Here is a 16,140-nt window from a genome sequence, read left to right as displayed (position 1 = left end):
TTCTCACCATAAAAATGGGTAGGTACCTGGAAGCTATAGATCGTTTTCAGTACAGCGCTAAACAAACATAGTTACAGTCATTTTTGTTATATAAGCTGCATCTCTTAAATTGTTTTTCAAGTCGACAAAGTACTCTGGTTCAGATTCCAGCAGGGTTTTACAGCGCTATGTAAAGTAGGCTTGGGCAGTTTTGACTCTGACCTACATTATTTATTGACCATCTTTAACCCAGAATACACTGTGAAGTTTGGGCTCTCAGTGGGCTAACTGTAGAGGGCTCAGTGTGTTGCAAATCACGCTTATTGAATAAAGTCGGGTATGAATTTCTGACAACATGAATATTGTTTTTATTAAAATGTTGATCAATGAAATATTCACTGTTCAGGGTCCAACTTCATAGCGCTGCTTAACGGAAGCAAATTTTCGTGCTTACCGTAGCAGAAAAATTTGCTAAGGTGCAAGCGTATTTCACAGGTTAGCAGAAAAAATGGGCGACCATATTTACCATGGATTTGCGTTGTGACGTCATTTGTTTATGTGCGGTAAGCACCGGAAGGTTGGCATGCCTTTTCTGTGCTTATGGTTAGCAGCGCTATGAAATGGAAATCGCGCAGTAAGCACAAATTTGGCTGTTAAGCAGCACTATGAAATTGGGCCATGGTGGATTGTGTTTATTGTAAACTGTACGGATGGGAATTCATAAATTCTCGTCCAAAGAGAAATGCTTAATAATTTTTCCCTTTCAAAGGGGCTGGCTGTCATGATCAATTGTGCGCTCCCCCTCCCTCAGTATTATGTCTATGGAGCGCACACATGGTGTTAAAGGGACTATGTACTTTTTGTAGAACGAATAACACAATGTCTACAGATTTACACTAAACTTACACAGTTTGAAGATAATGATAGTAGAAAGCTTCCCTGAAAATATTAGTAGCTGAGGAGCTGTAGTTTTTGAGAAATGAGTAAAACAATGTCATGAAAATAATTTTTGTCTCACTGATCATGTGACGAAAATTATTTTAGCTTTAAAAACATATTTTCATGACATTGTTTTTCTCATTTCTCAAAAACTCCAGCACCTCAGTAACTAATATTTCAAGGGAAGCTTTGTATTATCATTATCTTCCAACTCTGTAAGGTAAATGTAAATCGTGGACAGAATCGTAGTAGAATAAATGGACATTGTGTTTTGTGTTAGAAAAAGTGCATGTACCAAAATCCTTTAACTGGGTGAGAGTTCATAATGCACAGTGACACGTCTGCTTTCATCATGAAGACACAGCCCCTTTAAATATACTTGTTCATGACTTACTGTACATTATGCATGTGTAGTAAATCTCAACGCAAGGTGCTATCTAGCCACCTCCCCCCCCCCCCTGAAATGCGTAAAAAATGCTAAAACAGTTGAAATGGAAAACCCTGCCAAACGGCAAAGTTCAAGGAGTATTCTGTTGCATTGTGAAGTGAACTGGTTTACACCAGCCTTGTCGCTGGGCAGTCTGTCACCCTACCTTCTAATTACACCAATATGCACTGATGTTTGCTGGGGACTGGGATTGCACATCCTATATAGACCATGAGTACAGACCAATGCCCTAGTGAACCCTGCTAAACCCTGCTAAATGCAACATGGTGCAATGAATGGATTTGCAGGCCTGATACTTCACGGAGGCAACGAAGGCGGTTGCCTCCGTGGCCCCTGGTCATTGCCTCGATGCCCTTAAAATGCTCGATGCCCTTACAATTTCCGCATAGGGTGCCCTTTTCAAGGAGAAAATGCCTTTGTGCCCTTGCCCTTTCAAAAACGAAGCATACAGGCCTGGATTTGAGTTGATTGCTAATTGTTACAAACAACCTGAACTTTTACTGCTTGGTGCACTTTGTTGTATTTTGCTGTGATAGGATTACAAACTATAATGGTTACTTTGAACGAACCAATAATGCTAATGACTGCACATACAAACATGTACACAGTACACCAGCACACGGTGATTCACAGTGTAGTTTTGCTCGGGTGATCATGAGTTTTTTCCTCCAATTTACTATGCAAATTAAATGCTGGGTCAATGGCCGAGGAGCCATCTTTGTTATCATTAATTATATAGTAGGCCGGTTATGCCAAAAGGTACAGTATGATCATGTACATTTATGTACATTTTATACTTTTGATGTTCTATTCCTATTGAAGCTCATGTTTGCAAATTAACTAGTTTTCACAGTGATAATAATAGACTGCGCAAGTCATCCCTGATGACTGTGAAAGATTTGTTTAACAGTTTATTTGGCCTACTCAGTAGTTTCATAGACTGAGCAAATTTTATCTTAATACTCAGTACTGAATTATTGTCAAATTTGTCAGTTTCATTTCCGTAGACTGTGCAAGCGTTGTTCATATTCAAATATAGGGACCCACCCCTTGTGTGTGTTTTTGTTATCTTGGCACGTTTTTTAAAAAGCAATGTCTGGGGTGACCAGAAGATTTCCTTAAATGTTTGAGTGCATGCTAGGCAGTCTCTTGCTCATCTTTAATATCAATCATGTTTGTTGAAAAACATCCATTGGTAAGAAAATTCTGTAGTAAGCATCTGTCGAAACAGTCATGCAATCTGTAAAGCCCAGTTCGTGCTTCCCGTGAATGCGAATGCGAATTCAAATTTTGACGTTACAAATTTGCACCAAATAGTTTGAAGCAGTTGAACTGTGTTTAACTCCTGCCAAAACTATTCTCTGCGAAAGCACCCATGTGATGTCAAAATTTGCTTTGCATTGTGAACCGGGCGTGAGTCAGATAAGTATGTCACATTGTCACCTTAAAAATGTACCAACGAATGTTTGTAGAAAAACATCCAAGGAATCTCTGCACTGGGCATCTTGCAAAACATTCATGTTCTCTTCAAGTCAGATCTCTGTCACACTGTCACTTACATAGTATAGACTACTCCTAGCGCAGACAACTCAGCGCTGCACTGTATGTTGAAAGAAAAGATACTCATGAGAGTTGAAATTGAAATATCATTTGAAATGTCACGGTCTAACCAGAGCTGTGTTAATTCTATTTTGATTCCTACAGATGAGCCGACCAGGTCCCTCAGCGGCCTGATTCTCAAGAACAATGTCAAGGCACACTTCCATAACTTCCCTCCCAACGTGACCGAGTTCATCAAGAGCGAATGTCTGGAGAACGTCGGGGATCCTTCCCCGTTGATCCGGGCCACCGTTGGTATTCTTATCACCACCATAGCAACCAAGGGAGAGCTCCAGAATTGGCCCGCTTTGTTGCCAACGCTATGTCAATTACTAGACTCTGGCGATTACAATACGTGTGAGGTAAGAATTAAAGGCAGGTTGGAGATAAGCTTGGGCTATATCGATTTATTTTATTCACGATATATCGCCGACAATATATCGCGATATTCGATATAATCGCGATTAATGAAATTTGACATCATCAGTCTTCAAACTCCAAGTGAAAAATGTAGAAGAGACAGTCATAGCATAAAAGGTGTTCTAATGACATATTCTTCTGGTTTTACTTTAAACCTATGGGGTGCATGATGTCTCAGCTAGCAAATACATCGCGATATTTAATCGATATTGCGATATATCGCGATTATCGCGATATATCGCAATATATCACGATATATCGCGATATATCGATATTTCGATTAAAACCAAATCCATCCGATATCGAAATCGTTTCCAAATTAATATCGCAATATTCGATAATATCGTGATATCGCCCAAGCTTAGTTGGAGAGAAGTAGACAAATTTTACAATTGTCATGTTTAAAAAAAAAAAAATTTGTACTATGAGCACGTTTGTTACTCTTTTTGTTTTCGGTGCACCTTTAGTTCGCTTTTTGCAACGGACTAAATCATTCACAAAACCTCTTTAAAGCCATTGGACACTTTCGGGAAACACTATTGTCCAAAGGCCCAAACTTCGTGTATCACAACTTATATATATATAAAATAACAAACCTGTGAAAATTTAGGCTCAATCGGTCATCGGAGTTGGGAGAAAATAACGGGGAAAACCCACCCTTGTTTCCGCACGTTTCGCCGTGTCATGACATGTGTTTACTAAAATCCGTAATTCTCGTTGTCGAGAATTGATAATTGTTTTATTGTTTTGTCAAAAAGTAAAGCATTTCATGGAATAATAATTCAAGAGAGGTCTTTTACCATTACCTTCTGTAAACCCTGTAAGTTATTTGTAAATCTGTGAATTCTTTTTGTGTTCCGAAAGTGTATGATGGTTTTAATTAAAAACAATCATTGTTCCTGTTTCAAATCAACACCAACCCTCAGGATTCAAATGATTTTGGGTGAACAAATATTTGAACCGTATCAACTCAAAGGGAATCATTTCTCAATGAAGTGATCAACAGCTGCAGTGCTTCTCACCCAAGTAAGCTTTTGTGTTCATTATTTGTTTTGAGTATTTACCAATCTATGACTGTACTTTTGTTTTGGCACATGTGTATTGATACATAAACTTCAGGAATAAATTGGGTGAAATAATCTACCAAGTATAGTGTCCATTAAATGATAATATTGCACACGGTTCGACTAAAATGGTCTATAATTAAAGCAAGTACCCTGTTGATACAAGCACATAGAACCCATCTGGCTGTAGAGATTGCATTACCTGACGCCGTCGTGCAGCCACCCTGTCTAACGATAGAGGCTACCGTACCTTGTAGATTTCATAAAATGTGCCGGAGGCAAGTCGGAGGTAGCATGACATTATTTGATGCAAGTGTGGCTCCTTCATTCTAATGTATCGCACGGCGGAAACACAGTTATCATTAGGTGTCAACTTGTAGAATCCGCCGACACTTTGTACGCGCTGTGTGATGGCATGATTGCTTGACTCGGTGTGCATTTGTACTGAATCCATAGGGTTGTTTTCAAGTGGAAAGGTATATCGATTAAATATCAACACTGATGTCATCAGTTAAATTTCAATGTAAATGTTCGCTGAAGTTTTAACTTCATTAGGATTTCTTCAAGTGAAACTGGAAACAGCTAAACGAAACGAAAAAAAATTCGAGAAATATTTACAATTTGTTATTTATCTTTATTTGTTTATTCGTTGATTCATTCACCGTTTTATAAAGACAATCAGTTTTGCAGCTGCTATCCTTAAGGGCCCTACAGTATATGCAAACAGGAACAAGTAAAATAGTTAAATTCAAAGAATTTAAGACGAAATCTCCAAAACAGCAAGATTTGCGGTGAACCAATACCACATTAAAATAAGAATTTTTAACATTAATAGAAATCCTGATGCATTAAGTAAAATTGTTTTACAGTACTCATAATACTACATCGTAATTATTTCTGTCCGACCCTAAGTGATGTACCCCTTATGGAATGTAATCTCAGTGTAGTACATTTGGATGTCCCCTCAAGCAACCAAATTTATTGCTGTGTACTTGTAGAGCTGTCATTTATGGTTCACAGGTGCATGCAGTTATAGTAATGTATGCAGCCAAAATGTTAGGTAAAAACAGCATGTCTCATACATGTTATGTTATTGAACCATAGCTTCTCCACAGTAAGCAAGCAGGCATAATACTTCACATAGTTGCCTACACCTGGTTAATGACTTCATGCATTTAAAATGCTTCATAAGAAACAAGCTTGGGCCATATCGATTTATTTTAATCTCAATATATCGCCGACAATATATCGCTATATTCGATATAATCGCGATTAATTAAATTAGACATCATCAGTCTTCAAACTCCCAGTGAAAGTTGTAGAAGAGATGGTCAAAGCATAAGAGAGGTGTTCTCTAATGACCTATTCATCTGGTTTTACTCCAAACCTTTGGGGTGCAAGATGTCTCAGCTAGGAAATACATCGCGATATTGCAATACTTAATCGATATCATATCGCTATATATCGATATTTCATTTAAAACCAAATCGATCCGATATTGAAATCGTTTCCAATTTAGTATCGCGATATTCGATTTAATATCCAGACCTTCGTTAGAAATAGAAGGAGCTCTTTTAATCGCTCTCCTGAGAATACTCAGGAGCTCAATTTGAGCTCCTAAAAAATCACTCTTCTTAGATTGTCCAGGAGCTCAATTTGTTTGACTAGCATACTCAGTTTATGAATGGTCAGGTCGTCGGACGTACACTTGCTGAGGGAAGTCAGTCTATCTTTACATGTATTTGATTAATTGGGAGTAGTAGAAAAATCTCCCAATGCCATCTGTCTTTGTTGGGACTGCTCAGAATTGATCTACATGTATCTGTCATTGATCAAAATTATTGTGACATGATGAGAAATGTTCCCGATGGTATGTACATATGTAGCTGCCTTAGAGGCACTAGACACTTTTGGTAACTACTCTAAATAATTATAGCATATATAGAACTTACTTGGTTATGAGCAATGGAGAGCTGTTGATAGTACAGGCCTGGAATTACAATTTTTTTAGGGCAGGCCACTTTGGCCTTGGAGCAGGATAAATTTTGAAGGGCACCAAGGCCAGTAGAAAGGGCACCAAGGCCAAAACAGTGAAAATAAAAAAGGCATCAATGCCCAAAAAAAAAAATTTACCAGGGGGACCCCTACGGGTGGTTAAACCCAATTAAACAGTTCACATGAATAAGGATATTGATAATCAAATCTCAGTAAGGATATTGATAAATCATATCTTATTCATGAGCAAACTGTACCGTTTAGTTTTAAAACAATATTTGTATTATTTAAAAATATAAAAATACTTACCCCCCCCCCCAAACAAAAAGAAATTAATAAAGCAGCAGCTTTAAAATCAGTTAAAAAAAAATTGACCAGTTTACATGAAGAAGGATATTGATAAATCATACCTTATTCATCATAAGCAAATCATGATTGGCATTACATTAAATTGATTAACTTTTATTTTAGTTAGGCCTACTAAAAAAAAAAAAAAAATCCTTAATTGCCCCAAAAAGAAGTCAAGTTTCTTGCATTTTGCAGCACAGCTTTCGTACTCATCCCTTTCAGAACGCTTCAAATGCTGTTTTCGCGGTATTATTCTATTATGAAGTTATATAGTTGACCTGAAAAGTTTTTGCTAGCGATAGTAACTAAACAAGTTTTTCAGATCACGCGGTGTAACAATGCCACCAGCAGAGGGCGGTCGAAAAACAACAGCGCCCGCTGTCGTTCAATGATTCATGTAATAGACGGGTCCCCTGTGAAAATGGGACTTCAGATGTTCGGGCTAATCGCATGTACATGTGTACGTGTTTGCAACGGATGTCACGATGGGAATAACAAGTTGCGCTGCACGTTGTTTGTACGATGATGACTCTTGACCTGATTGCATTGGATTATATTTTTTTACACTTCACAAGCGAAGTTTCGTTGGACGAATACTAAACACGTAAATATTTGTGTTTTTTTAATGAAAATAAAGGCACGACGGCCCTTTTTTTAAGAAAAAAAAAAGGGGCACGACGGCCAAAAGGGCACGGCAATTATGGCCGTGAAAAGCGGAAATTTTTGAAGGGCATCATGGCCAGTTGGAAGGGCATCGACGGCCATGGCCGTCGTGGCGGACGTGTAATTCCAGGCCTGTAGTACAAACGGCTCCCTTAAGTCTTTTGGGGAAAAGGTAATATTAAAAGGCTTTCATACCTGAAGTCTTTTAAAAAAAAAATTAGGCATCTGAAAGCACGCAAATTTGTGCGACAAGGGTGATTTTTCTTTCATTTTTCTCTTGCAAATTCGATGACCAATTGAGGCCAAGTTTTCACAGATTTGTTGTTTTATATGTTGGGATACACCAAGTGAGAATACTGGTCTTTGACGATTAGCAAAGGTGTCCAGTGCCTTTAAGTTATTGCAATATTGTGATTGTAAAAAGAGCAGCTGCTATGTCTTATTGACATTAATTCTGTTTCGCATTGTTGTCATAAATTATGTTTGCATTTATGCATACTTTGTTGCCTCGTTATACAGCCTTTGCATTATAATTGAAAAAAGCTGCCTTCCAACTGTGTAGATACTGAGCTCAATTTCACAAAGCATGTAAGCACAAAGAATTGTCGAGCACAGATACTCGTGCTTAGCAGACATAGATTACCAGCCAAAATACTGTACATTACCATTGCTGTGACTGGTTGCTGCCCAACCCATGTCTCGCTTAGCCCTGATGCATAGAAATAGAACCCAGAGAACGTTGAGTGTCTCATTGTGCGTGCGGTTTCGTTGGAGACAATTTTTATGGATGCATGTACGCCATTTTTTTACGCATGTGTCATCATCATTGAGCAATGAACACACTAGACGGTCTATGTGCGCTGATATCTTGCCATTTTGCCATACACGTGTGTCACGCGATGATCATTTTGACATACACGCGTATCGTGCGGTATCAATAAGCCGCGTCCACAGAGGACACAGGGTGGCGGCGCTTGGCATTTTCCGGGTTCTATTGCTACGGCCCTATATTAATCTACATATAGATAGGCTTGATGGGGCTAGATAGCTCAGATGGTAGAGCACTGGCTTCTTAATACAAGGGCTGATGGTTTGAGACCCGTTCTAATCAAAAACATTCAACCCAAAATCATGATAATAAATACAACATAACGTTATGTACTGTACGTCTTTAAATCATTAGCAATAATAATAAAAATGAATTATCCTTGTAAAACAATACAAGGAAATAATCGAAGAGCATAAAAAGATTACTAAAAATATAAACCATGCATAATGGACCGGCCAATAGCAGACCTGTATGCTTCATTTTTGAAAGGGCAAGGCCATCAAGGCAATTCCTCCTTGGTAAAGGGCACCAAGATGAGGAAATTGTACATTTCTACAAGGGCACCAAGGCAAAGACCGGGGGCATGGAGGCAATCGCCTTTGTTGCCTCTGTGAAGTATCAGGCCTGCAATAATTTAAACAACACACCATGAATGCTAAAAAGTTAACAAAAAGTCATTCATCACTTTTTGTTGTTGTTTTTCTCCCAGGGAGCATTTGGTGCATTGCAGAAGATCTGTGAAGATTCCACGGAGATCTTAGACAGCGATGCCTTGGACCGTCCACTCAACACTCTCATTCCTAAGTTTCTTCAGTTTTTCAAGCACGCAAACGCCAAGATCAGGTTTGTCTTATTCGCATATCTAGGTTTTTTTATGACAACAAATGTAGGCCATCAAATTAACTCCTTACGAACACAATAATTGTTTGAACATGTAATGAAGTATGTCTTTCAGTGCATTAAACTTCACGTTGCAATTCATTGAATTGAAATAGCGACGACCGAAAATCAGGATATTGGTATTAAACAATTTTAACATTAAAACGGTTAGAAGTATTGACGGACCAGTCAAAAACCTGGCGGACCAGTTAAAACTGGTCCTGCTGGCTAGTTCAAAAATAGTTAAGGGCAACCCCTGGTTGTGATAGAAATGTCTTTAAAAGCAGATTCATAAATTCCTCGGACAGTTTCGCTATTCCCATTGGTGGAGAGCGTGTCACGTGGGTGTGTATAAACCTTTGTTTATGACCGATAAAAAGTGTTAATTCATGGGCGTGACACGCGATCTTGCACCTGTTCTTATAAGACAGTTTCTTCATTCCTATTGGTCGAGAGCAACGGCTGAAACAGTTGTGCCACATCACGCGATACGCGCGACGTGTCGAGCATTCCCTTATATTGTTTACCCGAGGGCGGCGGAGGGCTTTACCATTTCAAAGCTGGAGGGGTGTTGTGTTGAAAGAAATCATTTAACAATTATAATTTTTGCATTTATTTTACTTTTGACCAAAAAGTGATGTTTTTGACTGAAAAGGTATTTATGAATGGGAATCAAAGTGTGTGGAATCGGTTTTCAACTAGTGGTTTAAACCCGCCGAGGCCTGGTTTTTTATAATTTACCTCGACTTTGTCTCGGTAAAATGATCAAGAACCAGGCCTCGTTGGGTTTAAACCACTAGTTGAAAACCTCTTCACCACACATTGATTCCCTTATGATAATACCTTGAACACCATTGTGCTTGCGCACCATTTGCATTTGTCATAATGGGTATGTGTCAGTCATCGCGAGAATGTATGAAATTATGTTTCTGATATCTTCAGGCAGCGGTAGTGCATTATACTCTAGTAATGGATCCGTATATTGGCAATCAAGTAGAAGGAGTAGCAATCCATCGGGGAGATGGTATTATATTGAGGGTCGTAACACCCAGGGGGGTTTCCGGCTTATCTTGCTTCTTAAGTAGCTTCAATATTCTTGGGGTGTGTGTGAAGATAGCTAAGTGTCGATTTAAAGACAGTGGACACTATTGGTAGTTGTCAAAGAGTAGTCTTCTCACTTGTTGTATTTTAACATATATGCATATAATAACAAACCTGTGAAAATTTGATCTGAACTGGTCGTCGAAGTTGCGAGAACATAATGAAAGAAAAAGCACCCTTGTCACACGAAGTTGTGTGCGTTTAGATGGTTGATTTCGAGACGTCAAATTCTAAAATTGAGGTCTCAAAATCAAATTCGTGGAAAATTACTTCTTTCTCAAAAACTATGCCACTTCAGAGGGAGCTGTTTCTCACAGTGTTTTATACTATCAACCTCTCCCCATTACTCATTACCAAGAAAGGTTTTATGATAATTATTTTGAGTAATCACCAATAGTGTCCACTGCCTTTAAGATGATACCTGTTTTTGCGGAGTTTTACTGAGAATGGGGGAAGCGGACGGGGTCGATCTTGTGTAACAGTCTCAACTAGCGATATGTTGGGTAGCATTCATGGCATTACTAGACATGCTGTACACAGGTTCAATCAATTCAGTGTTGTAGCTATTTGACCAATTTTAGTGGTGGGCTCTAAATCCAATTTAGTCAGCAGGCCTGATTCTTCATGGAGGCAACGGAGGTGATTGCCTCCATGCCCCCTGGTCATTGCCTTGGTGCCCTTGAAATGCTCCAGTAGAAATTTACGATTTCCTCTTAGGTTGCCCTTTACCAAAGGAGAAAATGCCTTGGTGCCCTTGCCCTTTCAAAAATGAAGTATGTATACAGGCCACTACCTTGGTAGTGCTCTTTGGAAATAGAAATTGGCATTGGTCTTTCAAAGATAGAAATTCCAGTCTTGCATGCAATACCTGTAAGTTTGGCTTTATTTTGTAGCACCATTTAGAGAATCGACACCAGCATGAATTTTATAACGCAAATTTCAGTCGAGTTAGATTTTTGGTAAGTGAATTGAGTAGTGCAGTTCTACATAGTAAGTCTATAAGTGTGTGGGAGTAGCATTGCGTTACAACGAGATACACAAGGCTGATCATCCTCGAGTGGAATTTTATTATTGCTATTTTTTATTAGTGAAGTTCGTTCCAAGAGCACGCTATTAATCCATTAGCATTTGATCCATTTTAAAAAATGAGATTTCGCTTTAATTGTAAGGAATTTCTTTTTACCTTATAGGGATGGAAATAGGTTAATAAGATTGGTGGACTTTATCATGTTACAGGCTGATCTATTCAAACACTCCCTTGCTAAGCAATGAGTCGTCCCTGTGGGAATTAAGACCTGGCTTAGGCCAAACACCAAAACAAAGTTTAGTTTAGCGTCTTCTCTTTTGAAAAAGGGTGAGAGCCTTTTATTGGTGACCCGAATGCATTTTCAAAATATAAACATGTGCGCTAGGCCATTTTTCCGTACGCTAGATCATAAATTCTGAAAAGAAAAAGAACGAAAATTTAATTGTTTATAGGATTTGAGGCATTGCATGGTGAGGTATCAATGTATATTTGGTTTGCGGTAACCTGACGATGACTAGAGCAAGCTAGTCGAAACGTTGAGACCAATTTCAGAACTGACTCCGCGGCAGTACAGTTAATTACGATCCTATTAGCTAAAGTAGTAGTCCAGTCTAAAAGCAGGACAGTTCTTTTCAGAACTGAGAAGTCTCTCGAACCTCCGATTATCTACTCCATGGCAGTAGAATAAAGCAAGACAGTTCCCTAAGAACAACTCTACCTGGCAAGTAGATAAACACATGGTGTTACCGCAAACCATATATAAATTAAATTGTTGAAACATTTTTTTTCTTAAAGGAGTCGGCCTCTTAAACTGTTCAAAGATACAAAAAAGGAGGCGGTCTCTAAAAAGGAAGCGAGCAGGGACATGTTTTTATTTTTGTTTGGCCAGAGCAGAGTGTTGCATTTATTCAACACACATCAAGTCCCACTGACAGCGCACATCCTGTGGTGAAAAGACAAGAAAGAAACCCAAAACATGATGTGCTTAGGTGTGATACTTTTTTTCTGAGGGCAGATTTTTCTTTCGTAAAGGGCACTTCAGTAGGGGATTGCAAATTATCTACCTGGAAAATTCAAGGGGCAATGAGGCTGAATTGAAAGGAGGACACGCCGTCGATTTTTCTACTTTGTGATTTTCTTTGGTATAATAAGCCCTACCGTGCAATCTGGGGTGTTCTAAATTGTTAACTTGTTGATTTGTGTGAATTCGATCTGAAGTTAATAAATATAAAAACCCTGTTTTCGAACCAATTACATTTTGCGCATATCCGCCCGTCACGTTAGCTTGCCCATGGAAAGAGTGACTAGGGGCATGCTTCCATTGCCTCCATTAAAGTATGAGGACTATGCGTGTCAACGTAGTGCCCTTCCACTATGTCCATTGCAGGGCTGTATGCTTCGTTTTTGAAAGGGCAAGGGCACCATGGCATTTTCTTCTTGGTAAAGGGCATCCTATGATGAAATTGCAAGTTTGTACTGGAGCATTTCAAGGGCAACAAGGCAAATGACCAGGGGACACGGAGGCAATCGCCTTCGTTGTCTCCTTGAAGTATCATGCCTGCCTTTGTATTCCCACATCCAGAGAACGTGACACGATTCACTCCTTTATTTGCATCAAGCCCACACAACACTCGGCTATTTTCATAAATTGTTCCCAAACATCTGTTGATCTGTTTCACGGATGTGTCTATTTTAAAACTTAAGCTTTGTATGGAAATGATGTGAATGGTATCTCAGTATTGATTTGAATAATGATTTGATATCATTAATATGCTTAACATACGTGTAACAGCCATGATATTTGATTTTATGAACAAAGGAGAAAACTCCTAAAAAACATTATACTTGAAAGAAGGAAACAAATTATGGAGAATTGTCTTAAAAATCAAATCAATTTGAAATAATTGTGGTTTTCAAGCTGTTTTTTATAATACAGAAACTAACGAAATATATACCCCTGATTGTGACTCTTTTTAAGAAGAGCAATTTTTATCAACAAGTTTTGATCAGATGTTTTTACTAATTTTGATGTTTTTATTGACACATCTAAAAATTTGAATAGTTTCAAAATTACACTAACTGGCAATAACAATAATGTACATTGTAGGATTCACAGATTCGCATGCTCTTGATGATGCGCTCTTCAATTTGCAAATCGTTTTTGACATTGAAGTGCAAAAAGCTGATGTTGGTGCTTGAAACGAGTCCTCTGGCTTTTGATCTTTCACAGAGAGACGATTTGCATGACCTAGTTCACAGGTTTACCAAGTGCCACCTTCGTTCACGCATCGGTTTGTTCACGAGGCTCGGCAAACATACCTCGTTTGTAAGGCTTTCATGTAGGGACGCCTGTATTAAATATAAATAATTAATTAATTACTTATTTATCAAGGGGGCCGTGATAACAAAAACAATAGATTGGCATAATTTGGATAATACTATCCATTTTCATGGTTAGTAAATTGTCAAAAATTAAGTGACTTGAGCAGTAGTGGTGTAAAAAGAGTCAAATTTCAAATGTAAATTTTTTCTTTTGAAGCACAGAAGTTTGGTTGAGGGTCACTCAAAAGTATCTCATTTGCCATGTGGATTTTTTCTTGAGAACTTGTCTTGCTAGTTTATGCTACTGCGGCGGAGTCGATTTTGTAATTCTGGAGACTACTAAATTGTGAAAAGAACTGTCCTGGGCCCAATTTCATAGAGCTGCTTAAGCACAAAATTTTGCCTAAGCAAAAAAATCCTTGCTAAGTAATATTGGATTACCGGCCAAGACTCCACTCAATTGTTATGCTAAGTAAACATTCAGCTAAATACCAGTTACAAGCAATGTATATGGCATGAATTTTTTTGGCCAGTAACATGTGTGAAATAAGCGAGCTGTTTTCGTGCTTTAAAAGCAATTTTTTTTGCTTAAGCAGCTCTATGCAATAGACCGATCCAGTAGGCTCCGCCCACGACGCACGTGTGGGCAAGAACACTTCGGGCTCTCCAAAGCCTTTCTGCACAACTCTGCCGCGTGCGCCAAGCATACGCGCACGCATGTCGGACCTTAGTGTCAGACCTTAGTGTCAGACCTTCGTTGCGTTGTGATTGGTCAATACGCAATGGGGCGGAGCTTAGTGGATCGGTCTATTGGCCCATGCTTATAAAGGGTGCATTCGTTTAGCTTTCCCGGGTCGACCCCGGTGTGTGGCGTGTTTTTTTTCCCAGGACGATTGTGTGCAGATAATTACCCACGTTTGTCCTGAAAAAAAAAAACCCGCCACACAACGGGGTCGACCCAGGGAAGCTAAACGAGCGCACCCACTGTACTACATTGGTGGAAGGAGGTAGGAAATTGGCTGGGACTACTACTTTTGCTTAGTGGATTGAGTTCTTAATTGATCTCAAAGTTTTTACTAGTTTTTACTAGTCGGTAAGCTTGGGCGATACCACGATATTATTGAATATCACAATACTAATTTGGAAACGATTTTGATATCGGATCAATTTGGTTTTAATTGAAATATCAATATATCGCGATATATCGTGATATATCGTGATATATGACGATACATCGTGATACATGACGATACATCGCGATATTGCGATGTATTTCCTAGCTGACACATCTTGCACCCCATAGGTTTGGAGTAAAACCAGAAGAACAGGTCATTAGAACACCTCTCTTATGCTATGACTGTCTCTTCTACAACTTTCACTGGGAGTTTGAAGACTGATGATGTCAAATTTAATTAATCGCGTTTATATCGAATAACGTGATATATTGTCGGCGATAAATCATGAATAAAATAAATCTACATCGCTCAAGCTTACTAGCCTGCTCTAGTTATCTAGTTGTTGCTCTTAATAATGACTTCAATCTTATATTTTTGTTCTTGTTGCAGGTCTCATGCCATTGCGTGTGTCAACCAATTCATCATCAGCAAGACCCAAGCGCTCATGCTACACATAGATCCCTTTGTAGAGGTAAGACACTGTGCTGCACTCTTAATTCCAACCGTTGATTTGATGTCTTTCCATAACTCCAACTCAACAGCCTTGGGTTGTTGCATTATGTCAAGACTCAAATGTGCAAGAGCATGACTTAGTTTGTGTGTTTTAACGCTACAAATAATGAGGTTTAGCTGCACGAGCAAATACGTGAACGTGAACGTCAAAAAATGGTGTTGTTTCTGGGTGACGTCGCCACTTTGGGCTTATTTCATGCTCACGTATGACGTCTGTGCGCACGTACGTACCTGACATGCATAAACTTCATGTATGCTGAAAACGTGAGATTTTAACGACACCATTTTGTGACGTTCACGTTCACGCGGAACGTGCAGCTAAACCTCCCTAATGTAGTGTGGATTTGAGAACAAAAGAGGTCCACATCATGTAGCGACTTGAAACACTATGTGCACCATAGAGCTATATATATTGACTAGAGCACTAACTTGCTCTGCGTTTTGAAGCTACCCTGAGCACAGACATGTTTGATGTGTTGCGTGAGTTTGGAACAAATTTATTTTTGTTACATTCGGCGTGTGCGCTTACACACTTTCGTTCGTCCGCGCCAGAAAACCTTAACTTCGACTTGATTGACGTACTAAAACAAGTGTACGCGCCTTTTAAACATGACGCACATGACGCTCGCAGTTTGTACGCTGATCAGCAGATTGTGCGTTCACATTTGCTGCATTTTTTGCTTCGATGACACATAACAAAGAACAAACGCACTATCATGCAAATAGCCATACAATTGCCGTTCAAAATTTCAAGCTTTTGTATTGGTTTGTACATAAACACGGATGCGCCCACACACCTACAAAACCTTAGTGCGTGTATAACAGGGTGTTGGTGTTCT

At 39.0% G+C, this 16,140-nt stretch overlaps 1 protein-coding gene across 2 annotated transcripts in view; it reads left to right on the top strand.

Moving 5' to 3' along the window:
• LOC117297506 (transportin-1-like) overlaps positions 1 to 16,140 on the top strand; it is a 45,316-nt gene that overhangs the window by 6,059 nt on the left and 23,117 nt on the right. For both annotated transcript variants that reach the window (XM_033780580.1, XM_033780581.1), the window contains exons 3-5: positions 3,071 to 3,327; positions 8,994 to 9,127; positions 15,179 to 15,260. In XM_033780580.1, coding sequence (XP_033636471.1) covers positions 3,071 to 3,327; positions 8,994 to 9,127; positions 15,179 to 15,260 — 473 coding nt within the window. The remainder of the gene's footprint in view (positions 1 to 3,070; positions 3,328 to 8,993; positions 9,128 to 15,178; positions 15,261 to 16,140) is intronic.

The sequence above is a fragment of the Asterias rubens genome, chromosome 12 (assembly GCF_902459465.1).
Source record: "Asterias rubens chromosome 12, eAstRub1.3, whole genome shotgun sequence".
Lineage (NCBI taxonomy): Eukaryota > Metazoa > Echinodermata > Asteroidea > Forcipulatida > Asteriidae > Asterias > Asterias rubens.
The sequence above is the reverse complement of the archived record's forward strand: the minus strand, read 5'-3'. Positions and strand labels throughout refer to the sequence as shown.